Below are 27619 nucleotides of genomic sequence, written 5' to 3'. Positions count from 1 at the left end.
GAGAGAGCATGAGCGAGAAGGTCAGAGGGAGAAGCAGACTCCCCGTGAAGCTGGGAGCCCGATGCGGGACTCGATCCCAGGACTCCAGGATCATGACCTGAGCCGAAAGCAGTTGTCAACCAACTGAGCCACCCAGGCGTCCCAAGGAAGTTGTTTTCTGTACTATTCTTTCCTTCACCAAGGAGTCCTGGTTCAGTCAGTACCCAATTAAGATCAAACAGTTAATCTGGTTTAAAATCAAGTTCGTTCACACACAGACTATCAGATTAGTCAGGGAAGCAGTAATAGCATAGTAGGCAGAAATGCAGACTCTGAAATCAGAACACCTAGGTTTGAGTACTAAATCACCACTTAACTAGGCAACACTGGCCAAGTTAGTTAACTCTCTAGGCCTTGGTTACCTCATCTATAAAATGTTCCTCACAGGATTGTTAAGAGAATTAAATAAGTCATGTACAGCACTTAAATGCTCTACATTTTTTATCATCACTGTGAATTATGAAACTTATTTATAGAACAGGAAGGGTCAGGGGAAATGAGAGATGCAGGAGAAAGGGAAAAGAAGAGTTGAAATTCATTTACTGAAACAAAAGGAAATGAAGTTATAGGAAAACTTTGAGGGAGACGAAAGGTAGTCAATTAATTCATATTATACTGTGGAACTGTGAGAAAAGAAACTTCTGTGTTAACAATAGCATCTTTTTTGGAGGGCAGATAGAAATGTGAGCTAATGTCAAATAATGCTTGCAAGACATCCACAGCCTTCTCAGAAGAAGGCCATGTACTACTACTACAAAAAGTCTGCAATTGTTATAGGGAAGAGGAGTTGGCTTCTAGTTACTGCAAGGAGCTCATGCTTCTTCAGCACAGATACATATCAGATCTACCTCTCTTACGGTTGACCCCACAGCACAGAAAGTTGAAACCTAAATGAGGAAAAACAGAAAGTTATCACTTACTTCTGGGGTTCTACTTGCTTACAGCAGAATAAGCATATTAAAAAAAAAAAACAACTCTGAAATATAAAATTATGAACAGGACCTAACCTGACCCCTAGCACCATACAATGAAATATAAAATGATTTTTTTTGTAGCTCTAGGTTAACATTCAAAAAACAAGTAAAGGAGAAGTTCAGGCAGAAAAATTCCAAGAGTAGTCACAAAATTTGTAACCCAAATCATTTCAACCATTTCACCCTGGAGTGATTTCATATTGGCAAAAATTTTTCAGGTACAAAACTCCTTTGCATACAGGCACATGCCCTTTCAAAAAATAATGTGTGTATCTTATTTGAGGGTTTTCCACTCTTGGAGGGTAATTTGGCAAAATCTAGCAAGAAGTCTTAAAAATATACAAGTACAATTTTACCCAGAAGTTGGAATTTATTCTAAAGAAACAATCAGTGGACAAAAATGTACATACAAAGTTACTTACTGCAGCACTGTATATAAAAACTATTATTGGATAGATACTGTAACTAGAAAAAATCTAAATGAACAAAGGGAGATTGGTGACATAAATCTAGTCATAAAATGGAACACATAAACATTTATTTTAATGTATATTTATGGATAGGACACAGAAAAATGTAAAAAAAAATTACATAGTACCATATTTTTGTAAAAACTTATCTACAAATTCACTTATATTATTTATACACATTGAAAAGGTCCAAAAAAACATATATCAAAATGTTTAAGTATAACTAACTACCTTGAATAGTGGAATTAGACTGAGTTAGTAATTTTAAATATCTATTTTTCCTTATCCATGTACATTTTATATAAAAATAATTACATCAATAATTTAGTAATTAAGGAAAAGAGATACACAGGGCTGACTTTATTGTGCTCTTTGCTGTATACTCCATTTTCCCCAGTAAACCACTACTCGACAGCCCCACATATATAGACCAAGATCACTCCTACCCCACACATTAACTCAAGCTCATTACAATCATATTAAGCTGCTGCAGAGAAACACTAGAAGAAAAAAATGTAAAAAGACAATGTCCAGAATGCTGCTGACAATCCTGAGCTACAAATACGCATGACTACTCTACACTCACTCTCTTTCTCTACCATGTATTATTCTGAGATGTTTGTATAACCTGAAACAAAACTTCATCAGCACATATAAGAGATCCTCCCTGAAGAGGTTTATCTTTCACGTCCTCCAGAATATCAATATTCTCCTATAAAACGGGGATACTAATTTCAGCTTATCTACTGGTTACCTAGCCCTGAAAAATATAAAAAATCTATCTGCTAAATTGTGAAAATAACCTGGGAAATCTTTAATGTTATGAAAATAATTTCAAAGCAGCTGAACCAGTCAAGGGCCAAAATGGCAACAACCCAATTGATCCTTGCTAAAATACAATGATGAATCATCACACCATGTCACAGAGTATTTTTCTGAGTAACTCTGTCCTAGTCTTAAGGAAGCACTCCATTTTGGTCCTTGGCCCCACCCTAAAGTGTGTTTCTGATTAAAAAGATACTGGAGGGGCTGGTTTCTTGAAAAAACACCACTGTGACTCTCCATACATTTGCTTGCTACTACTGAACTACAGGACATTAAGATTCACTACTGAGGTAATAAATAAAATCTTTAAAAAAAAAAAAAAAAGGGTGCCTGGGTGGCTCAGTGGGTTAAGCCGCTGCCTTCGGCTCAGGTCATGATCTCAGGGTCCTGGGATCGAGTCCCGCATCAGGCTCTCTGCTCAGCAGGGAGCCTGCTTCCCTCTCTCTCTCTCTCTGGCTGCCTCTTTGTCTACTTGTGATTTCTCTCTGTCAAATTAATAAATAAAATCTTTAAAAAAAAAAAGATTCACTACTGAGGGGAAGGAGGAAATGCAGAGGAAGGGAAAAATCATTAATATAATTCTGAGAAGTATAAAAAAGGCAAACTTCAGAGGGGTAAATGAGTTGGCTTTAAAAGAGATAACTGAAATAAAGATATTTCCAAACTGTAAAAACCTCTGATATAAGAGTTGTCCCCCCCCTCCCCATAGTGTGTGGAACAAAACAGAGTTGGCCTTAATACCAGAGCCTCTCCCTGCACTTTCAGAGCAGAAGCATTTCCGTCAGAGATGAAATGACATCATCCACCCAATGAGAAACTAAGAGGCAGTGTGTGTCTGACTTCAATGTTTGAAGTACACATATAATTTGGGGATGCTAGAGGCTGGCCGGATGTGCATTCCTCAGACAACTTGAGTTTGCCTGGGCAGGTTGTAAAGAAGCAATCCCAAAGACACAGCTCAAAACTACTGCATACAAATTTGTCCGTAATACCTACACAGAGCACAAAGCGATATAAGCAGACTTCTGGGAAACAAAATGCTAAATCTCAGGAGTTCTCTTGGTTGATCAGACTGAGAGTCAGAGGGTTTAAGAGAAAAAAACAAAAACAAAAAATAACCCCTAATCAAAGCAAAACCCCACACAAAACAAAACACAAACACAGCCCAGTTATCTGCTGCACTATTTGAAACAATCTCTTTGGTCCTTGTTACCTTGAGATACTGAAAACCATTTTAAGTATACCCCTGCAGGTAGGGGGCACAATATGTTCTTCAAATGAAAATACTTAGAAATGTGTGAAATATCAGTCCACCCCTTGAGAAGTACTCAAAAACTTAGTTTTAGAAACAAAAAAGGCCCAATACCCTCAATAAGGACTAAACTAGGCCGATTAAGATAACCAAGCCACAGCCCAGAGAAAAACTGAATTTTGTTTCCTAGCAAGTGTCAAGTTTTCCTAAGGATCTTCTAGGAAAAAGTCAGAAAGGCAAAGATGCTCCTAGAAGCAAAAGCTCAAAAACACAAAGCAGTCTGATCTACCAGTCCTGGGGTCACCTCAGATAACAGCCAACTGTTAAGCAGCAAGGAATGAGCCACAAGTTTACTAAGACTCAACCCCCCTTTATTTTTTTTTTAAACTAAGACTCATCTTGATAACATACAGCCTCAATGCAACACCTCTGCCACTAGTAACAAGCTCCCTGAACCTGTTTCCAAATTTAATTAAAATATCTCTGTATTTCCCTCTTGATAAATTTTTACTTCTGCAAGGCGAATTACTTTCTTTCTTTCTTTCTTTCTTTTTTTTTTTAAAAGATCTTATTTATTTGTCAGAGAGAGAGAGAGAGAACACAAACAGGGGGAGCAGCAGTTAGAGTGAGAGGCAAGCAGAGGGAGAAGCAGACGCCCTGCTAAGCAGGGAGCCCAATGAAGGACTCAATCCCAGAACTCTGAGATCATAACCTGAGCCAAAGGCAGATGCTCAACCAACTGAACCACCCAGGCGTCCCTACAAGGCAAATTTCATGGTTCTCAGGCCTCAAATATGTATCTCTTGGCCCTAAAACTTTGAAAATGGCGGTGTGGGAGAAGGTCTTCTTTAAAAGACCTCAGCCTCGGGGCGCTTGAGTGGCTCCATTGGTTAAGCCTCTGACCTTGGCTCAGGTCGTGATCCTGGGATAGAAGCCCCACATCTCCTGCTTCTCCTTCTTCATCTACCTGCTGCTCTACCTACTTGTACTCTTTCTCTTTTTCTCTCCCTCTCTGTCAAATAAATAAATAAAATCTTTTAAAAAATGGGGGAAAAAAAAAAGAGAGACCTGAGTCTCAGGACACCTGGGTGGCTCAGCTGGTTAAGTCTCTAACTTCACTCAGGTCATGATTCCAGGGTCCTGCGATCGAGTTCTGTATCGGGTCCCCTGCTCAGTGGAGAGCCTGCTTCTCCCTCTCTCTCTTTCCTGCTCCCCCTGCTTGTACTCTCTCTCACTGACAACTAAATAAATAATATCTTTTAAAAAATGAATAAATAAAAGACCTGAGTCTCTTGGATAAGCCATCCCATGGCCAAGAAATATTTGAGATTTCTTGGCAGATTGCCACCTCTTATTTCCAAATCTGGCACTATCTATCCTGAAAAAGCAAGGACTCTTGCTGGATTGGAATGTACACGTTTCAGCAGAGAAAGTCTAATTTTAATGTTATCATAATGAACATTAATTGCCCAACAATGCACTTCAAGATAATTACAAGGAAAATCAGAGATATGTTACTTTTCCATCATCTCTTTTATACACATTCTTATAAACGAAAATTTGAAGTTTACCAGGCTGTTTATGTACACTGTGCACAGGAAAGCTACTCTGCTCTAGCTAATTATGTATCCTAAAAAAAAAACCCTCTTCCCATTCTCTCCCTACAACTTCCTTTGATTACCTTCCCTTAGCCTACTTCCCATTAACATCACTGATCCTTTGGTATACTGCTTATTCTGGGTTACTTCCATATTACTTGGTTAAGTACATAAAGCAAATAATAAGATATATTGTACTCCCTACAAGGAACCTGCCCTCCTTGCTTTTTGCCAAAATCTTGCTCAGATTCATCAGGAAGAAATCTTTTCTGGAATCAGATGATTGCCAATTAATACGTATTGTCTACAGGGGTGCCTGATCTGGCTGGTTGTCAGAGCATGCAACTCTTGATCTTTTAAGTTAGTGACCCATGCTGTGTGCCGAGGTTACTTAAAAATAAAAGCTTTAAACTAAAATATCTATTGTCGACAGTCATTACAAACAAAGAGACTGGAATTTCATAGGAGGACAAAGAAAAATGACAGGACAAAGTTTAAAAAAATACAGAGGTTGAGCAAAAAAGGTTCACTTCAAATAGTAAATAATAGGGCGCCTGGGTGGCTCAGTGGTTAAGCCGCTGCCTTTGGCTCAGGTCATGATCTCAGGGTCCTGGGATCGAGTCCCGCATCGGGCTCTCTGCTCAGCAGGGAGCCTGCTTCCTCCTCTCTCTCTCTGCCTGCCTCTCTGCCTACTTGTGATTTCTCTCTGTCAAATAAATAAATAAAATCTTTAAAAAAAAAAAAAAAAAAAAAAAAAACAAATAGTAAATAATAAAAAGAACGATGGATGCTTATAGAAGATGTGAACAAAACCAACTAACACAAACTTAGAAACTAAACAGTGCTCTTTTGATAGGAAAGGGTGGAGAAGTGAAGTGCAATAGAGGAAATGGGCTAGGAAGGGGTTTCCTCTAGGAAGTACCATCATGCCAACACTCTCTCTGAGTAGTGGGCTGGGGTTTGGAACACAGAGAAAAAGAGATTCCCTGTACCAGGCTATCAGAAAATAGCATACTTCCTGAAGTATACTTTTATTCATGATCAAGAAATACACCCAGGGGGGCGCCTGGGTGGCTCAGTGGGTTAAGCCACTGCCTCCGGCTCAGGTCATGATCTCAGGGTCCTGGGATCGAGTCCCGCATCGGGCTCTCTGCTCAGCAGGGAGCCTGCTTCCTCCTCTCTCTCTCTGCCTCCCTCTCTGCCTACTTGTGATTCCTCTTTGAAAAAAAAAAAAAAAAAATCTTTAAAAAAAAAAAAAAAAAAAAAAAAAAAAAGAAATACACCCAGGAAAAAGAAGAAATTAACAACTTTGCTCTTGCTTTATATCTAGTCAGAACACCCAAAAATTCTTGGAAAGAAAATATACAGCTTAGAGAATAAAATAACCACCTTCCTTCTTTATCCCCACTTCTGTCTTTGGCCTGGTGTTCTCTCTTTTGTTCACTACACCGGCTGCAGTTTTCACTATATCATCAGAGAAAAACAGACTAATAAAATATGTAATAACTAGTAGTTGGCACCTGTTTGAGCCAAGTTATGAATCAGAAGACTTTTATATCAACCCAGAACTGCACACAGAAACTAACAAGCAAAACATATTATTTTGATATCCAAAGCTAACTTATCAGTGCATTACTACCAATTACTATCAGATACTGGATACTTAATAAATCTATATCATCATGCTTGACCAGGCTTGGGCAGCCATGGCAGAAATAAATGGTTAATCAGGGTGCCCGGGTGGCTCAGTCAGTTGAGCCTCTGGCTCTTGGTTTTGGCTCACGTCATGATCCTGGGGTCCTGGAATTCAGCCTAGCCCCAGGCTCTGAGTTCAGTACGGTCTGCGCAGATTCTGCTTGAGATTCTCTCCTCCCTCTGCTCCCACCCCCTGCTTGTGTGCACACTGCACTCTCTCGCTTTCTCTCAAATAAATAAAATATTTTTCAATAATTAAAAAAAGATAAATGGTTAATCAAAAACAAAGACATTCTGGAGTCAGTTTTCTGGCAAAAAATTAAAAAAGTGTCAAAACCCCCATGTAAAAAACAAACAGAAACCTCTCTCCCTACTTATAAAATGTCGTCCAAAATGGTACCTGGTGATATTTTAACTGCATGATATTCTGTTCTATTTTTACATTTCCAAATTTCAATTTCTCACTCTAGTAAAGTGACTTAAATTGTTATTACTTTTCACTAGTATGGAAGAAGGGAAGGGAAAAGATCAGCCTACTAATGTTTTACACCAGATACAAAGAATACAGACCAAAAAAACTATAAAACCCCTACCATTTGGTGTTATCAAATTGGAGCATAATTTACTGGTGAAGCTCTTCTAGAAAGAACAAAACCACCAGAATCAGGGACTGATGAGGCTGGCCCTATGATAAAGGTCCCAAATAAAAATGCTTCAGTCCTGGGGCACCTGGGTGGCTCAGTGGGTTAAGCCGCTGCCTTCGGCTCAGGTCATGATCTCAGGGTCATGGGATTGAGTCCGAGTCCCGCATCGGGCTCTCTGCTCAGCGGGGAGCCTGCTTCCCTTCCTCTCTCTCTGCCTGCCTCTCCATCTACTTGTGATTTCTCTCTGTCAAATAAATAAATAAAATCTTTAAAAAAAAAAAATGCTTCAGTCCTGTGTCCTCTGGGGTTGCCCACAGTAGTTAAGTAAAATACAGTCAGAAAGGAGCTGTAAAGTTACTTCCAAATCGTTTGTGCTCATGATAAAATCATATAGGTAAAGGGTGACAATTTCAGAAATGTTCTGGTCTGAAGTAAAAAGCAACTACTGGTTTATGATGTTCTAATGTTTCAGGTGCTTTTTTCCTTAGAAGGGGAATCACATGTGATTTTATCAAACAGCTCTTATTTCAGAAGAACTTTAGCATTCTAATTTTACTTTTTAACTCCTTCAAACTTCAAATCAAGTCTCCCAAACAAAGTCTTCACTCCCTCCCTGAGGTTTAAAAAAAAAAAAAACAAAAAAAAAGACTCAGTAGCTGATTTCAAGTGCGCGCTCTCTTTTTCTTAAGATTGTATTTTTGGGGTGCCTGGGTGGCTCAATCATTAAGTGTCTGACTACAGTCCAGGTCATGATCCCAGAGTCCTGGGATCAAGCCCCATCAGGCTCCCTGCTCGGTGGGAAGCCTGCTTCTCCCTCTCCCATCCCCCCCACTTGTTTTCTCTCTCTCACTGTCTCTGACAAATAAATAAAATTCAAAAAAAAAAAAAAAAAGATTTTATTTTTAAGTAATCTCGACACAGCAATGTGGGGTTTGAACTTACAACCCTAAGATTGAGTCACATGCTCTACCAACTGAGCCAACCAGGCACCCCTGAATTTCAAGATCTTGATAAACTAGGCCAGTTACAGATAGGGAAACAGACTCTTTGCACACTGGTATGACAGATGGTCATACTGTCATCAGCACCTCTTCAGGGCTAATTTTATTTTTAAGATGTCACTGTCCAAATAATGAGGATGGGGGAGAAAGCAAAAGAAGGAATAAATTTCCTTTACACACCTAACAGCTGAGACTGGATGGCAAACTGCATCAGTTTTTATTAACAAAGTATAAGAACAAACACATGATGAGGACTTCTGTAAGCTGATACTCATTTATAACTGCCTCCCCCCAAATCCAAACATGGTAATTACTCCAATGGGAAAAGATGTCAAACATCTCTTAGAACATATGGTTTGATCTACCATCTGTATTTCACTTGTCAGCAGTATAAAAGACCAGCTTACTGGTACCTTAATGGTAAAAACATCTAGACAGTAACAACTGTTCTAAATAATCTGTCCTTGGGGCGCCTGGGTGGCTCAGTGGTTAAGCTGCTGCCTTCAGTTCAGGTCATGATCTCAGGGTCCTGGGATCGAGCCCCGCATCGGGCTCTCTGCTCAGCAGGGAGCCTGCTTCCTCCTCTCTCTCTGCCTGCCTCTCTGCCTACTTGTGATTTCTCTCTGTCAAATAAATAAATAAAATCTTTAAAAATAAATAAATAAATAAATAAATAATCTGTCCTTACTAATTTGAAAGCCAAAAGATTTTGAGCCTCCAAAGGTTATGAGTGGTTTATCTAAAAGATCAATCTGTCCCTGAATAACTAACATTCTTATATTGAATCTATTTTCAACACTGCCAAAGAATCTTGTCTTTAGGATTTCAGAGTTTCACCAAATTTAAATGAATTAAGCTAAACACCTCAGTTCAGTAAGCTGGTTTTAGAATGGTTACACACACACACACACACACACCCCTCCCTTCCCTGAATTTCTACAAGGCCAGCCTTCCTTTAACAATATAGGAAACCATAAACCATCACTCATTCTTGTCAATGTCCTAATTCCCCTGGTACCATCCAGATACAGCAACACTCACCTCCAGTCACAAATACAACGCATAAAAAAAATATAAAAACAAATAAACCCCATTTTTAATAGCCTTTTTTGGATCAGAATCAAATATTCTATTCTCTTCAATCATATCCTTAAAATAAATTATTTTATTAAATTAAATTTACTAAGACCAAACTTAAGTGAAAGTGCAGACACACAAAGTCAACACTGTGTATTTGGACACAAAAATCCCATCAGGTTTTCAGAAATATTTAATTTTTCTTAACTTCTTAATACAACTGCTTCAATAACTGTCAAAGGAGCAAAGAGGGTAGCTGCAAAAAACAAAAGTAAAAATAGGAATCTAAAACTATTTTTAGATATTTTTTATACCTTGACTTCTCATATAGAACGCATCAGAGTCAAGGAGCTGTAAAGTCCACTGAAACCTATTAATTTTATTTTCTCAGGAAAACACAACAGGTCCAAAACATTTATGCAATCTGAATTATTAACTGCCAACCCTAGGATCTGGCAGAAAAACATAAAAAAATACCATACGGTGACATCTGAAAAAGATAGAAGAACTATCTGAAGCAGGAGCAGAGATGGAAGAAGAGAAAAATGTATCAGTAAGTAACAAAGAACTATTTCCTTTACTCCTAAATCTGTCCACAAGGCCAGTACTTCCATTAGATAGATACTGAATCAAATTTTGGGATATAAACACATGGCTTTTAAGGTTAACCTAGTTTCTAATAGAACACATAACTTGATAGTTAAGTTTAATGACTACACACAACCATTGTTCTTTCTGCACTGGGGGAAGGAGAAAAGGTTTTAAATGAAGAACTACTCTATAAAAAAAATCTGTCACTTTACTTCATTCTTCACACTTAGAATGCAACATGAGTTGATCTGGTCCTTTAATGCTTTTACAGGAAAGGCAAAAATCACCTCTCAAGAAACTAAAAATAGATGCACATAAATAAAACTGCAGCTTATGAAGAAGGTATCTGTGACGATATAGTGGTACCCAACCCAGCTGAAATACGAAAGGCAGAACCTTCTATATAGCCAATTCAAAAGACAAGGATGACATCCCAGGCCTATGGAAATTCATCTCAAGTACAGCATCCATCATCTGAAAAAGTCTCTCCTGCTCACAGTTTAGAAGCAACAGTCACTATGGAACACCAGACGTTTCTGATGGAAGCTCTGGAACAGTTTCTGACTCAATCTCCACCCCCTCCCCACACTTATACACATTTTTCCTCCTACACACAATCTGTTGCTTTTCTTGTGGCTCCTCGGCAGTCCCTCAATCTCCAATAGTTTCTAACTACTTTGAGCTATGTTCACTGGCTCCATTCTCCAAGTGCCAATTTCCTGATACAGCCTTAACATTCTTCCAGTCCATTTCCTATTATGCAATATTCTCCCACAGCACGTAGAACCACCTCCCCCAACCACACCATCCGTCCCAGGCCTAATTCCCAACATAACCTCTCTCACCCTGTAATGCATCATTCCACCTTCTCCATCTGTTTTTAGGGTTTTTTTTCCACTTTCCTTCAAAACGTTCCATTCCTTCCCAAAAGTGGGCAGTCTAGTAATGGGAATCACCGCAGTAGGGTGTTTGATATAACATATATGTGTGTACAAATGCGTGCGCGTGGCGGGGGGCGGGGGCACTAAGTGAGAAGGAATGACGTATGAAGGGGAGTCTCTAAGGAAAAAGAGGTCTCAAGTAACTCCCACCCCCAACAAAATCCACAATTCCCTAACTCCACAGCAAATCGAAAGCAAGCGTCACTTAACTCTTAAACATGTTTCAACTCCATGGCTTCTCTCCCACAGGTTGATCCAATTAACCTCATAATCAACTTGGGTTCCACCTGCCTTTCACACTCATTCCTCTACTTATGAAGCCTCCATTTATTTTAGTTTTGTCCGTTCCTTTCGATTTCCCTTCTGTTTCCCTCCCACCTCCACCCCCAATCTCCATCCCCTCCTAACCCTACTACTTCAAGTCCTCAATTCGGTCTCCTGAAGACAGTGTTTTTGACAGTCACCCTTTCCTCACCAAATCCATCCTTTCCTCAGACTCCCCGTGCCCGCTCAGAAAGCCCTCCTATTTGAAAGCCCGGCCTCTGTCCTCCTTACCGGCAGCTCCTCGGACATCCCCAGTTACAGGTGCCCTCCCAGGTCTAGCTCTCGTTCCCATCGCACCAGCAGTCCTCAGACCCCTGCCCACGCCCCACCCTGATTACCTGAAGAAGAGGCGCCGGAAGAGACCGCGGGATCCAAGGCTGAAACCCCGGCCGCCGACGGCCCAGAGGAGGACGACGCCATCTTGGCAGCCCCCTCCCCCTCAGCGGCCTCGCTCCCCTTCAATCGGGCTCTTCCTCTTCTCCAAATCGAATCTTCTCCACGTCTCTTCACAGGACCCGCGTTCTGCGGGCCGCCTCCCTGCCCCCTCCGGGGCCTCTCTCAGACTCGTCGGGCCAGGTAGTGAAACAGCTCAGGGCCGCACCATTTCGCTGGCATAGGGGAGAATTCCTGTCTCGCACCCCTCCGCAACTCCGACCGCTCTCCGCGGGAGCTTCTTAATCCCCTTTCACAAGAGAATACGCTCGCTCAGGCTGCTGAACCTAACCACACCTAAAGAAATAAAAGGGCATGAAAAGTCCCAACGGAACAAACCCTCCCACCCCTCCTCCCTAGCCACAGCCTGTTTATCGCCCAACCCCACCGCTCCACTCTGGGAGGCTAGGGAAATCCGGGAACTGCGCATGCGCTTAACCTCTCCAGCGTTTCAGCCCACTCGACTGGGCAGAAAAGGTGGCCCCTGAGAGCCAATAGGGGAGGCTGCTACTGGTCATATGACACGGGCTCCCCACGCCCTAACGAATCCACCCGTCGAAGACAAGCCCTTCCCGACTGTAGACCGTCCCTACGGTGGCTCAGTGGGTCAATTTATATTCCGCTCTGCGAAAGGACCCCGTTGAATTGCCGGAGCTCGGGATAAGTGAGCCTACTCTGCCGGCCCTCAATTTTAGAGCCCAGGGAAGAACTCCCTACAAAAGCACTCTTTGTCGAGACAAAGATACTAAGCACTCAAATATCACAAAACATCACATGCGACTAAGTATTCTTCCGGCTTTACTGCTTTGTTTACTGTAACGTGCTCGGCAGTCTTGTCTGCCTCTGAATGACATTCAAAACAGGTCTACACTTTGCCTCAAACGCAGCCCTGGGCACACTTACGGAATGCAGTAAGTATTTGATAAATGAATGAACGAAGACCTGTCAGAAAGGGCTATGGAAAGCAGTCAGACCATATCACAGTCTTCCCGCCATCCAAGCAAGCCCTTAGCTCTTTAACTGTTAATCTGTGCACCAAAGGGCATGGAGATACAATGAATTACCCACTCTAGTCTAGTGTGTGGACTAACACTACTCAGTTTTAACAAAGTACCCTAGAGATTGTGAACCTAGATAGGGATCTTAAGACCTCTCTCTCCTTGATCAGACTGTAAGCAAAGACTGTTTCACTCTTATATTTCCAGCTTCTCCCATCTGTGACTCTGCACATGGTAGAGGCTTAATAATTATTTGTGGAATTAATGAAGAGAAATGGGGGGGGGTCTCGCTTTTGTAGCGCCCAAGATGGTCTGGTTATCCTCTATCCGGGGGTCTTCCCGATTCTAGAAAGGGAACCTAGGACCAGAAAGCCCAGACTATCGCTGCCTTCTACCTCTGGCAAATCAAGATAAAAATAATTGTTTCCCTGCTGCCACCTGCTGGATTATTCATATTCCTTTAGATGCTGAAGGTAGACAAACTTCACATGATTGGATTGACATTTCATCCCATAGTAATGGAATTGTATGACACTTAAGTATTTTACAATTGCAGCCAACTAAACAGGTGGGGGCACACTGTCTAGCATAGGATTTCACTCAGATCGTCAATAAATATTTGTTGAATAAATTATCCTTGTTTTCATAAAGCATGGAGCTGCTACCATTTCCTGAGTTATTTTAGAAATCATCTGGTGTAGATATAAAGCTGTTTCTGCTTTTAGAATTGGAAAGAGACCAATAAAGTCCTGATTGACAAGGCAGTAGGTCAAACGGGGGGATGTTCTCCCTGGAATTTGATCAGCGAATTTGATTTCAGCCATCCTGAAAAGAGGAGATCCCTGTTTTGTAGCCTCTTACGGATCTTTATTTCTCTTTATGTACCAGAAAATGGCTACTATTACTCCTACTACCTAGTATTATGTCAGACTGTTTACTAGTTTGTCTCCCTCCTAAGATTGAACATTTCAGGGCAAAGATTACATCTTATCGATTTTTAGATCTCAAACCTCTAAAATACTGCCTGGCACAAAGTAAGTATATAATATGTGTCTCCTGAATATGTGAATGGCTGAATGCAAAATTCAAAAAGTAGGGCTAGGGGTGTCTCCCATCTTTTCTCCCATACTTTGTCTCTGTGGAGACAGAAAATTTGTTCTCCACTCCCACTCCAATCCCTGGGGTGTCCTCTGAGTCATAGAACCACTCTTCCCCAGTAACATTCCTGGCATAGCAGAACTGGGGTGACGTGGCAGGGTGTGGAAGCAGAGGCAAAGCAGGACATGTTGGCTTGGTGCCCCCAAGGAAATTGAGAAGGGAGTTCACCAATATATATTTTGCAAAAGCAGAGCAATCTGGCAATCTGAAAATAGGGTCCATATACAAACTTAACAGATATAATGTGCTTGTGTGCCACACACACACACACACATGTCTCATAACAGTTCCTAAAGTCGGAATGGAGGGGCTACAGGCAAGTAAGATCAACCTAGATGCAAAATAAGAGGATGGGTATCTTATTCATTCAATAGTCATTCATTAATTCATTCATTGAATTGACATTAATTAGCTCCAACTATATCCTAGGCACTATGAGAGTTCCTGGTATACACAGAGGAAGATAAAGTCCATGCCCTCAAAAGGTCACAGGCTAATAAAGCATACATATAAATTATTAGGATAAAATGTAATAGCTGGGGCGCCTGGGTGGCTCAGTGGGTTAAAGCCTCTGCTTTCGGCTCAGGTCATGATCCTAGGGTCCTGGGATCGAGCCCCGCATCGGGCTCTCTGCTCGGTGGGGAGCCTGCTTCCTCCTCTCTCTCTGCCTACTTGTGATCTCTCTCTGTCGAATAAATAAAATCTTTAAAAAAAAAAAAACCTTTAAAATGTAATAGCTGCCATCATAGAGTACATACAGTTGCTATGGTTTGACAACCACATTTTCAGTGTAAAAGATGGGGAAAGAAGTTGACAAAGGGTCTTGAAAATACCACAGACTGTATGAGATTAAAACTACTCTGGAGAATGGAGGAGGCATGATCTCCATGGTTATGGGCAGAATTATGGAATGCGGTAAATATTTGGTAAGTAAATGAATGAAGACCTGTCAGAAAGGGCCATGGAAAGCAGTCAGACCATATCACAGGGCCAGGAAACGAGGTGGGTGAGTGAGAAGACTTCCCCATCTTATAGAACCAGAATTTTGCCAGGTATACAAGATAGGGAAAGAATCCTCAGGAGAAGGAAAAGCACGCAGGCACGACAGAATTGGGAAGTGATGCTGGGATGGGATAGGGAAGGAGGTAAGGCTAGAAAGACAGGGAGAGGCCAAATTATTAAGGATTTTGAATGCCATGTTAGTAGTAGTTACCACCTTCTAACCATCTATGTGCTTACTAAATCCTGTGTGAAGCAGTTTACAAGGAGTATATCTCTTATCCTTTTCAACAACTTTATTTATATAATAATATTTGTTTCAGGAGTAAGGCCTGTGATTCATCAGTCTTACACAATACACAGTGCTCACAACACTTACCCTTCCCAATGTCCATCACCCTATACCTATCCCAGCCACCCTATCCCCTCACTCCTTTTTCTTTCTTTTTTTTTTTTTAAAGATTTATTTATTTGTTTATTTGACAGAGAGAAATCACAAGTAGTAGGAGAGGCAGGCAGAGAGAGAGAGAGGGAAGCAGGCTCCCTGATGAGCAGAGAGCCCGACGCGGGACTCGATCCCAGGACCCTGAGATCATGACCTGAGCCGAAGGCAGCGGCTTAACCCACTGAGCCACCCAGGCGCCCTACCCTCACTCCTTTTTCAACAACTTTAAAAAGTAGATATGTTTTTTTAAAGATTTTATTTATTTATTTGACAGAGAGACAGAGATCACAAAGAGGCAGAGCAGCCGTCAGAGAGAGAGAGAGAAGGGGAAGCAGGCTTCCTAGTGAGCAGGGAGCCCGATGCAGGGCTCGATCCCAGGACCCTGAGATCATGACGTAAGCCGAAGGCAGAGGCTTTTACCCACTGAGCCACCCAGGCGTCCCTAAAAAGTAGATATTATTAGTTCCATTTTATCATTTTTCTTAAGTAGGCTCCAGGCCCAAGTGGGGCTTGAACTCACAACCCCCGATATCAAGAGTCCCATGCTCTATCCACTGAGACAGCCGGATACCCCTAGTTGCACTTCTACAGATGAGAAAACCGAGATTCCGCCACTTGTCCAAAATCACTAACTTCTACTAGCCAGAATACTAACTTCTACTCAAATTCAAGTCTGGCTGGCTCTAAAGCTATGCTCTTAACCACACTACTATTCTGCCTCAAGGATTTGGGACTTTAATCTGAAGATGCCGGGCAGCCATTAAAGATCTTTGAGTAGAAGAGAGACAAAGTCTGGGTTTTTAAAAAACGTTCACTACTAGAAGCAGAATGGAAAACGGACTGGAGCAGAGGGGGGTCTGACCTCTTCTAAGTGAAAATTTGTTGACTCCCCAATTCTGGACTTAGGGTACTAAGGCTCCTGGTGACACCCAGTCATTCCACAGTTAAGTCGGCGAGAGCAAGGGCAGAGAGTTTGGGGTGATCTCCGCGTCGGCAGCCGGCGGGTCTGCAGAGTGAGGAGGGCTTGGAGGACGCAACTGGAAGCCTCTCGACGCTCTGCTACGTCTGCCTGTGGACCAGAGGCTTCCGCCGCCGCCTGCCATCCGCAGGTAGTGGTGTCGATCGCCGAGCTCCGATAGCCGCACTGGGTGTGGGGCCGCTGGTAGCGGCGCAGTCTCGGTAGGCAGGATGAGTTTGGCTGGGGGCCGGGCCCCCCGGAAGACTGCGGGGAACCGGCTTTCTGGGCTCCTGGAGGCAGAGGAGGAAGACGAATTCTACCAGACGACTTATGGGGGTTTCACGGAGGCAAGAGCCGGGCCCAGGAAGAGGGAGGGGAGGAAGCTAAAAGGAGTCCAGAACAGAAACCTCGGACAAAGAAGGGGGCGGGGAATGTAGAGGAGCCCTGGGAGCTGGTACTGGAGACCGGGTGGGAGAGTCGCCGGGGGATGAAATGGAGCCTTGGAGAGGGGAGTCCTGGATGGGTTTGGAGGGGTCAGGGATGGAGGGGCTCTCCGGAGGCACCCCCCGAATATGGAAGAAACCAATTGTGTACTTCTCTAGTTGCACGTTTCGCCGCACTTCCGACGTCTAACAACGTGCGCGAGCTCATCGTAGTCACGCGGTATATACTCGTTGGCCCACTGCCTAGCTAGCTGTCCACCTGAAGTACAGAAAGGAGTCTCTTCAAAAGATAGAGGGGCTTAGTCTGCTCTTTTTTCGGCTTTCAACTCTTAATGTAAATGCTCCTTAGTTAACTAACCCTTCCTTGACTGCTGCTTAATAGAATAGAGCTCAAATTGTAATTAGATTTGGTTTGCCTACTTGTTTATACTTTTTTTTTTAAGATTTTATTTTGTTTATTTGTTAGAAGGAGAGCGAGAAAGCAAGCACAGGCAGGCAGAGGCAGAGGGAGAAGCAGGCTCCCCGCTGAGCAAGGAACCCGATGTGGGACATCGATCCTAGGACGCTGGGATCATGACCTGAGCCGAAGGCAGCTGCCTAACCAACTGAGCCACCCAGGCGTCCCTGTTTATACTTTTCTATTAGGTTGTAAGCTCTGTAAGTTTAGAAATGGTCTGTTTTCTTCAACGGTATAGGTCCATTCTCTGGATTAGGTTGGTCCTGGTACTGATTGAATCTGTCCGTTTTTTTTTTTTGTTTTGTTTTTGTTTTTTAAGATTTTATATTTATTTGTCAGACAGAGAGAGTACAGGCAGGCAGAGTGGCAGGCAGAGGCAGAGGGAGAAGCAGGCTCCCCGCGGAGCAAGGACCACCGCCTGCCATGTGGGACTGGATTCCAGGACACTGGCATCATGACTTGAGCCGAAGGCAGCTGCTTAACCTACTGAGCCACCCAGGCATCCTGAATCTGTCCATTCTTAAAATATCTTTTGAGAAGCTAGGGCAAGCCAACCACTATTTTAAGTTCTGGGGGAAGCAGAGAGTATTGAAAACACCACTTTGTTTGTATTCCTGACCCCAGTGGGGCAACCAGTTGGATTAACAGTTGAAATACTGTGTGATAAAGAGTACGATAAGTATAGAGATGCTGTGGTAAAATGTGGGAGCCCAAGTTATTGGTCAGGATTGGCATCCCTGGGGAACATAGTGTTTAAACTCACTACAGTATGAAAAGTAAGCCTTGGCTGGGACCGGGGTAAGGAGAAAGGTTAACCCACCAAGGGTCTAGGGTGGAATGTGTAAAGGTATGGAGTCTCGGTCTGGTATATGCATGCCTACTTTCATTCTCCAAACCTTACAGTAGAATAAAGGTTGGTAAGGCCGGAGGGAGTAGGCAAAGGCCAGACCATGTTGGGCCTTGTGAAGCATGTTAGAGAGTTTACTCTCCATCCATTCATCAAAGTACCATGATCAAATATGTACTTTAGAAAGCTCACTCTTTAATGAGGAGAATGGCTTGAAGGAGGTAGTGGGAGTAGGGAAACATGGGCAGTAGGTTACAAGACAAATTAAGGAAATTGAATCCACAGGACTTGATGACTGGGAGTCATTACTTACACATCCCTGACCAACTATAGTTTAAAATAGAATGTTCTCATCCCTCCCCCAAAGGCCATTTTCCTATTCCTGTCATTTTATGAGTCGTTATTTAATATGTACCGTTCATGCTTCCAAAAGAGATTAAAGGAGACTTACCATACAAACAAAAAGTAGGAACAGTAAAAATAGAGACAGATCTGAAGTAATTGTACCAGGAGCCTCTGCTAAATTGGTAATAGCAATTGATATTAAATTTAGCTGTGAGCTTCCTGGCAGCCAAGCCCTGAATTTCCTTTTTCAATAAGAAAGAGGCATATATATTCTTTAAGAGAGAGAAACTTATTCAGCATTAAATCCCAGGAAGAATTGCATTCTTGTATAAGATATATAAAGTAACAGGGGTTCAGTAGGTAATGTAGAAACATTCTCTTATCTAGTCATGGCTATTAATGACCCTTGATAAAAGCCAAAGGAATGGTAGTAAATCCATAACTTAGTGAAAGCATTTTGATTGGACATTAAGCTACCGTGTGGTTGAACTACTCTCTGGTGAGATGACTTAATACTTAGAGCTAGGGGATTAATGTGTTCCCAGGCTGTCTTTCACAAACATCAGTTGGGAGGAAATGATGGTCATCTGTGCAAGATTGAACTCTGGCTAGCTTGGAGTGTCAACTGTCTGTGCTATTTGCCTGCTTTGGCAGCATGTGTACCAAGATCAGCTTGTTGGTCTACATCATTGATTGAAGGGAGAGCCACATGTTTGAGGTGCCACCCTGCCCAGTTGACTCCCCTGCCCCCAACTGTGTTTTTCCCTTTACTTTTCGATGTGACTGCCATTCTAGCCCTGACCTGTAGCCCCTCAATTCTAGGCTATACTCTATATGTTCTCTACTCCACTCAGCTGCATACCTCCAGAGCTTTCTTTTTTTTTTTTTTAAAAAAGATTTTATTTATTTATTTGACAGCGAGAGATCACAAGTAGGCAGAGAGGCAGGCAGAGAGAAAGGAAGGGAAGGAAGCAGGCTCCCTGCTGAGCAGAGAGCCCGATGCGGGACTCGATCCCAGGACCCTGAGATCATGACCTGAGCTGAAGGCAGCAGCTCAACCCACTGAGCCACCCAGGCGCCCCACCTCCAGAGCTTTCTGAAACACCCCTTGTATACAGTTTTTCTATTTCCCCAAGTCTTCTTTGGCTCCCCATTATATGGAATACTGGTACCCCATAATTTATCTGTTCCAACACACCTGAGGAATGAGACCTATTTCTCATAAATTTATGTCAGTAATGATTATCAGTAGTGGGACAAGTAAGGAGAGGGAGAGGATTGAGAATCACTTGCTTATAAATTATATAAGTCATTAATTTATTAGCCTGATATGTAAGTTTCTCTATTGACCGAATGCCGTCTTTTCAAGTCTTCTAGCATAGGGCAGTTAGTTAATGTTGGAAGAAGGCTGTGCTAGAATCAAAGGCAGTCAGCTAGGAAGATTTCTATACCAAGACAAACCTGCTTTACTTAGGTCTAAATATTCCATAAACAAAGTATACACATTCCTGCTTCTGCACCTTTTTTCTTGCTGTTCTATCTACCCATGATACCTCTGCCCTCTTGGCTGCCTGAACACTACCAGTATTTTATTTTATTTATTTATTTTTAAAGACTTTATTTATTTATTTGACAGAGAGATCACAAGTAGCAGAGAGGCAGGTAGAGGGGGAAGGGGAAGCAGGCTCCTTGCTGAGCAAGGAGACTGATGTGGGACTCATCCCAGGACCCTGGGATCATGACCTGAGTGGAAGGCAGTGACTTAACCGACTGAGCCACCCAGGCATCCCCCCCCCCCCCCCGTATTTTACACCCCAACCCACGTCATCTTTGTTCTTTTTTTTTTTTTATATTCTTTTTTTTTTTTTTTAAGATTTTATTTATTTGTCAGAGAGAGCGAGCGAGAGCGAGCACAGGCAGACAGAGTGGAAGGCAGAGTCAGACGGAGAAGCAGGCTCCCTGCGGAGCAAGGAGCCCGATGTGGGACTCGATCCCAGGACGCTGGGATCATGACCTGAGCCGAAGGCAGCTGCTTAACCAACTGAGCCACCCAGGCGTCCCCATCTTTGTTCTTTAGAGTCTAAAACAGGGCTCAGCAAACCCTGACCTGCTGGTCAAATGTGGCCCACTGTTCTGGCCCTTCACGGTAAAAGTTTGCCAATCCCTGCTCTAAAGGAATAAAGTGTAAAGTTTAGACCTTCCCAGACCACCAGTCTATGGGAAGTGTGCCTTCCTCTGAGCTCCTGTACTTTTAAAAAGATTTATTGGGGGGACGCCTGGGTGGCTCAGTTGGTTAAGCAGCTGCCTTGGGCTCAGGTCATGATCCCAGAGTCCTGGGATCGAGTCCCACATGGGGCTCCTTGCTCGGCAGGGAGTCTGCTTCTCCCTCTGCCTCTGCCCGCCACTCTGTCTGCCTGTGTTCGCTCTCTCTCCCTCTCTCTCTCTGATAAATAAATAAAATCTTTAAAAAAAAATAAAATAAAAATAAAAAGATTTATTGGGGCGCCTGGGTGGCTCAGTGGGTTAAGCCGCTGCCTTCGGCTCGGGTCATGATCTCAGGGTCCTGGGATCGAGTCCCGCGTTGGGCTCTGTGCTCGGCAGGGAGCCTGTTTCCTCCTCTCTCTCTCTCTCTGCCTGCCTCTCTGCCTACTTGTGATCTCTCTCTGTCAAATAAATAAATAAAATATTTTTTAAAAAATAATAAAAATTTAAAAAAAATAAAAAGATTTATTTATTTATTTATTTGATAGAGAGAAAGCGGGAGCAGGGGCAGAGGGAGAGGAGAGAGAATCCTCAAGCACACTCTCTGCTGAGCTGAGCACAGAGCCCAACATGTGGCTCAGTCTCGGGACCCTGAGATCATGACCTGGGCTGAAATCAGGAGTTGACCACTTAACTGACTGAGCTACCCAGGCATCCCTCCTGTAACATTTTAGTACTGTTTAGTACTGTTTGATACTTTATAGTTGCTTTGTATTCAAACTTCCTTTTACACTAAGTCCTGTCTTCTGCCAAACTGTGAGACCCCTGAAGGTAGAGATTAAACCACATCCTTTGTATCCCAGCATTTAACACAGTGTGCAACAAGTAAAGAGCAGTTGATTAATCTGGAAGGGGTGGTGCTGGTGCCAAAGGCCATCAGCTTGGAAGGCTTCTTGCCTGAAGAAATTGAAGGGCTGGGTTGGGAAGGAGAGCGGAGCAACTCTTAAATCAAGAAAGCAAAGAGAGTCTGTTCCTGGAGGGGCACTGATGACTCAGTGACAGTGAGAACCTCATCTCCCTATGTCCTCAGGAATCAGGTGATGATGAGTATCAAGGGGACCAGTCAGACACAGAGGATGAGGTGGACTCTGACTTTGACATTGATGAAGGGGATGAACCATCCAGTGATGGAGAAGCAGAAGAGCCAAGAAGGAAGCGCCGAGTAGTCACCAAAGCCTATAAGGTGCTGAGGGTATCCTGGTTTTCTTGTACTTCCATAATTTCATCATTTCTGTTGTGCCCTTCATGAGGTCCCAGTACTCTGCTCCCCCACCCCCAACAGTCCAATTTCCTGCAGTGCTAGTTTTCTCTTAAGATCCTCATCTTTCTCCTTGTCACTTTTATTCCCTGGTATCTGATTCCAATCTCTCCCCAGGAGCCTCTCAAGAGCTTGAGGCCTCGAAAGGTCAGCACTCCAGCTGGTAGCTCTCAGAAGGCCCGAGAAGAGAAGGCACTGCTGCCACTAGAACTACAGGATGATGGCTCTGACAGTGAGTGCAGATGTTTGAGTCAATTGACAAAATTGGAACATAATGATAAAGTATTGTATCAGTGTTAAGTTTACCAAAGCTGATAACTGTACTATGGCTATATAAGAAAAACTATTATTATTATTATTATTTTAGTAATGATTTTATTTATTTGTTTGAGAGGGCATGAGAGGGGAGAGGTCAGAGGGAGAAGCAGACTCCCCACTAAGCAGGGAGCCCAATGTATGACTCGATCCTGGGACTCCATGATCATGACCTGAGCAAAAGGCAGCTGCCCAACCAACTGAGCCACCCAGGCATCCTATTCTTTTTTTTTTTCTTTTTTTAAGATTTTATTTATTTATTTGAGAGAGAAAGAGCGCCCTTGGGGGGGTGGGGACAGAATGAGAAACAGGCTGCCTGCTGCTGAGCAGGGAGCCCGATGTGGGATCGTGACCTGAGCTGAAAGCAGCTGCTTAACGGACTGAGCCACCCAGGTACCTGGAAAACCCTTATTCTTGGGAAATATACACTAAAGTATTTAAGGTCAAGAGCTAAGATGTGTGCAGCTTAACCCTCAGATCATTTGGGAAAACATATGCAATGCAAATGGGGCAAAAGCTTCACAGGAGTTGATCTGGTAAGGGATACGTAGGTATTCTGTGGACTCTTCTTGCAACCTTTTTATAAGTTTGAAATGATTTCCAAACAAGTTTTAAAATTTTGAAAATAAATAAATAAAAGAGGTGGACATGAATTCAAAGATTTCTTCCTCTCTTACTTCTTTCCCAGGTCGGAAGTCTATGCGTCAGTCTACAGCTGAGCATACACGGCAGACATTCCTTCGGGTACAAGAGAGGCAGGGCCAGTCACGGCGGCGAAAGGGGCCCCACTGTGAACGGCCACTGACCCAGGAAGAGCTGCTCAGAGAGGCCAAGATCACAGAGGAGCTCAACTTACGTTCACTGGGTCAGTCTGTGGTCAGAGGGCTGAGGGGCCTGAGAAAAATGGAGACTGGAGGACCTGAGCAGCTGGGGAGATGGAGACTCTGAACGAGGGAATCAAAGGAAATGCAGAGTGAGGGATGAGGAACAAGAAACAAGGCAGTTAGCAGAGCTCTAAAGTACAAGTTACAGGGAAGAGGAAGTGTAAGAATTGCATAGAACCAAGTTCAAATCCTAGTTGTGCTGTTCGCTTGCTATAAGACTGCCAGCAAATTACTTAACCTACTTGTATCTTGCGGTTTTGGTTTACAAAGTGCCTACTTTAATGATAATCATGAAAATTAGAAATTTTCCAGAATTAATTCATGAGATGAACTATTTTATTAATTTGTTTATTTATTTGACAGAGGGATCACAAGTAGGCAGAGAGGCAGGCAGAGAGAGAGGAGGAAGCAGGCTCCCTGCCAAGCAGAGAGCCCGATTCGAGGCTTGATCCCAGGACCCTGGGATCATGACCTGAGCCGAAGACAGAGGCTTTAACCCACAGAGCCAACCAAGCACCCCAAGATGAACTATTTTAAAGAAAAAATTCTTTAAAATCTCTTCAGTTTATATGCTGAGTACACAGTTGTTTACAATAATAGACTGTACAAAACATACTTTTTTTTTTTTAAGAGAGTGAGAATTCTTGGGGAGGGTTACAGTGGGGTGGGCAAAGGAAAAGGGAGAGAGGATCTTAAAACTCTGAGATCAAGACCTGAACTGAACTCAGGGGGTTGGATGCTTAACTGACTTAGCCACCCAGGTGCTCCAGAACATACATTCCTTTATAGGGTGTTGAGAGTCTTAAATCATGAGAGTACGTGAGGGAATAGCAGATTGCACACATCCCATCAAATGCTTAGTGTGGGGCATACTTTCATTGGGTGAAATAACACAGAATCAGCTGTAGTATTTAATCTGTTCTTTTTCTTTCTCTATACCGCCCCCCACCCCAGTCTTTCTTTCTCTGAATTTTTCTCTACGTGAGCAAGAATGTATAGTTGAATGTTTGTTTGTTTGTTTGTTTTAAAGATTTTATTTATTTATTTTACAGAGAGAGATCACAAGTAGACAGAGAGGCAGGCAGAGAGAGAGAGGGAAGCAGGCTCCCTGCTGAGCAGAGAGCCCGATGCGGGACTCGATCCCAGGACCCTGAGATCATGACCTGAGCTGAAGGCAGTGGCTTAACCCACTGAGCCACCCAGGCACCCCTGGTTGAATGTTTATAGCCCAAATGTGGAGTGGAAGATTCTTTACACAGAATATCTGAGACCCAATCCATTCCACTTTTTATATTTCTCAAATTTAGATAACTCCAAAAGAACACAATGATTGAGAAAAGGTTTACTTCACTTCCAGTATCTTCAGGATATATTTTCATGACTGTTTCATTATACTGACTTTAAAATTGGATATTTAATCTTTATCTGTATAATGGTAATTCAGTGCTTTCAAGCAGTAGCTGTCCCTCAAAACAGAAATGATTTAGAGCCATCACAAACAGTGAGGTGACCTTGATGTCACTGTAATTAGAGTCCACATCCTTTGACCACATTGGTTGGTTTGGACCACTGTAAAGAGGGTAACTCCCAGGCTTCTTACATCAGTAACTGACATAGGAGACCTTGCAGAAGCTTGTTTGGCAGGGGAAAATGAGTTCATTTTTGAACATGTTGAATTTGAGGGGTCTAGAAACAGTCCATACAGTGCTTAGAGTTCAGTTCAGTGTACACAGCCGGGTTTGGGCAAAAGATCTGCGCTGGAAACAAATTTGAAAGTCTGTTGAGTAAAGATAGCACTGTTGATGTTGGAGTGGTCAGATCAGCCAGGGAGAAAGCATGAGGAAGAGAAGACAGGCAGAAGGGAATCCTGCAGACACTAGAATGTAATGGGCTCATCAAAGAGGAGCTTAGCAGTGGCCAGAGAGTTAGAGAACTCCAGGAGAATTGCCTTAAGAATGCCAAGCAAAGAGAATGTTTGAGAGTCTCTTCTGAATGCTGCAGAGATGTCACCCAAGAGGAGAATGGAGAAGTGTCCATTTGTTTTGGTGACAAAGAAGTCAGAGGTGACCTTAAAGAGCGCTTTTTGAGAACCACACCATTTTGAAGCAGGCTTAAAAAGTTTGGCTGTGAAGGGTGGAAGAAGGAATAAAAGCTATAGGGTCTAGGGTCAATGTAGAGTTTTCTTTGCTTGTTTTATTCAAAGATCGGAGGAACTCAGTCTTTGATGAGAAGCACCTGAGTATAATGACAAAGAAGAAAGAAAGGATAGTTAATAGTGCAGGTTTTCGGAGAAGGGGTAGCTAGAGCACAGGTGAAGGAATTAGCTTAAGAGGGAGGGAGGGAGGATGGCTTATAGTTGGAGGTTAGTAACCCATAACAGGACGTTGGAGTGGTTCTCATCTGATGTTTTTTAGGCACTATCACCTGTCAGGTGTTGGGCATAGGGTTGAAAGCTTGAGGGGAGAGTGAAGAGTGTTTGAAATTTTGAGATAGAATATTCTGTTGATGTTGGGGGAGTCTTAAATTTTGGGAACATGGGGCGCCTGGGTGGCTCAGTGGGTTGGGGCCTCTGCCTTCGGCTCGGGTCATGATCTCAGGGTCCTGGAATCGAGCCCTGCATCGGGCTCTCTGCTCTGCGGGGAGCCTGCTTCCTCCTCTCTCTGGCTGCCTCTCTGCTTACTTGTGATCTCTCTCTGTCAAATAAATAAATAAAATCTTTAAAAAAAAAAAATTGGGGGGAACATACGTTCATAGTCTGCCCTGTTGTGTAATACTTCTCCAGGAGCACTCAGCAATCCAGGTCTGGGTCATGGAGTTTTGATTGATAAGAGTGACTAAAATGATAGACTGAGGAACCTAACCTTGATTTACAAAGGAAATGAAGCCTGGAAGGGGCCACTAGGGAGAGAGAATATGGAGAGGTCTGTGTACGGGAGGAAGAACAGAGGTATCTAGAGAGGGGAGCAAAAGACCCAAAGGGTAGGATGTTGGGGCCAGAGCCTGGGATGAGTGATTGCAGTATTTCAGAGCTGGGGCAGTTGCAGGCAGTAACGAAGTATGGGCTGTAGCTGGAGCGGAATGGAATAACTCAAGTGTCCTAGACAGGAAGATTGTTGAGAGATGAGATTGGTAAAGAAACTGTGGCGATGGGAGGTTGAAGGGATTACCCATGTGTGCATGTTTGAGGTCACCGGCGTGACGTAGGATGACAGGAGTTGGTGGAGAGGAAGAGTGGAAAGGATTGCTGAAGTCTTCGGTGAGGGAGGGAGGGAGCATGACAGGAAGGAGAGGTGATCTAACCCAGTGGCATCTGTGTCAGCGGGGAGGTGGGTCTGCAGATGGGTAGAGGAGCTGTGGTGTAAAGTGCAAAGTGCGCTCAGCAGGACACAGGCACGCCCTGCTTGGGATGTGGCAGGATGAGCAGCCTCTGCCAGAGGGTTGCAGGGAGAGCAGGGCCTGACAGGGTGATGGGCTTCTGGGAAATCAAGTTGCCGAGGGCATGCTGAGGGAGCAACTAGAGGACATAGATGCATTGGTTGATTATGGAGGATTTCTGGAAGGCACAGGGAAGTGTTCGAAAGGAGAAGGGTTTGAAGGTTGGCTGAAGGGAAAGAAAGCAATATTACCTATCCGAATTCCAAGTTCAAAAGAGGCTAACTCATTGGTGGGGTTCCCAGAGCACACTTTTCTGACCCGACTTTATCTTGAGGATTGTACCCACATTTAAGAAACAGAAATTTGGAGTTCATTCAGTGGAAAGGGACAGGAATATTTCTGACCACAGAGCATTAACAAATACTTGTTGAGTGCCTGTAATGTGCGGAACACTGCCCAGCCCCGGGAATATGTAGGTAGTAATGAGTCACAGTCATTGTCCTTGAGGAAGAGACGTGTATTGGAACCACAAACTGCTGTAGTGCAGTGTCACTAGTCCGCCAGGGGACTGTGGTGAATTACAAGAGTGCTCGGAAGGAGAGGCAGCTATTTGCTCAGCTCGTTGTTGCCACATGACAATGCAAGTGCAGGGTTGCCAGATTTTCTTGTTATTTTAAGAGGAACCAGAAATCTCTATGTTCATGTACTTTTTAAAGATTTTATTTATTTATTTATTTGACAGAGAGAGAGACACAGCAAGAGAGGTAATACAAGTAGTGGGAGTTGGAGAGGGAGAAGCAGGCTTCCCATTAACGGGGAGCCCCATGCTGGGCTTGATCCCAGGTCTCCAGGATCATGACCTAAGCCAAAGGCAGATGCTAAATGACTGAGCCACCCAGGTGCCCTGAAATCTCTGTTTAAGGGGCGCCTGGGTGGCTCAGTGGGTTAAAGCCTCTGCCTTTGGCTCAGATCATGATCCCAGGGTCCTGGGATTGAGCCCCACATCGGGCTC

At 43.2% G+C, this 27619-nt stretch overlaps 2 protein-coding genes across 6 annotated transcripts in view; one reads left to right on the top strand and one right to left on the bottom strand.

Annotated features, from left to right (window-relative positions):
• PIP5K1A (phosphatidylinositol-4-phosphate 5-kinase type 1 alpha) overlaps positions 1 to 12250 on the bottom strand; it is a 39022-nt gene extending 26772 nt beyond the window's left edge. For all 5 annotated transcript variants that reach the window (XM_059376118.1, XM_059376121.1, XM_059376116.1 and 2 more), the window contains exon 1: positions 11770 to 12250. In XM_059376118.1, coding sequence (XP_059232101.1) covers positions 11770 to 11851 — 82 coding nt within the window. In that variant the 5' untranslated portion in view covers positions 11852 to 12250. The remainder of the gene's footprint in view (positions 1 to 11769) is intronic.
• Positions 12251 to 16569: 4319 nt separating this feature from the next.
• Positions 16570 to 27619, top strand: part of VPS72 (vacuolar protein sorting 72 homolog) — a 13079-nt gene continuing 2029 nt past the window's right edge. Inside the window, exons 1-4 of the mRNA XM_059376115.1 lie at positions 16570 to 16768; positions 21806 to 21958; positions 22151 to 22265; positions 23037 to 23213. Coding sequence (XP_059232098.1) covers positions 16652 to 16768; positions 21806 to 21958; positions 22151 to 22265; positions 23037 to 23213 — 562 coding nt within the window. The 5' untranslated portion in view covers positions 16570 to 16651. The remainder of the gene's footprint in view (positions 16769 to 21805; positions 21959 to 22150; positions 22266 to 23036; positions 23214 to 27619) is intronic.

Source organism: Mustela nigripes, chromosome 14, assembly GCF_022355385.1.
Source record: "Mustela nigripes isolate SB6536 chromosome 14, MUSNIG.SB6536, whole genome shotgun sequence".
Taxonomy (NCBI): domain Eukaryota; kingdom Metazoa; phylum Chordata; class Mammalia; order Carnivora; family Mustelidae; genus Mustela; species Mustela nigripes.
The sequence above is the reverse complement of the archived record's forward strand: the minus strand, read 5'-3'. Positions and strand labels throughout refer to the sequence as shown.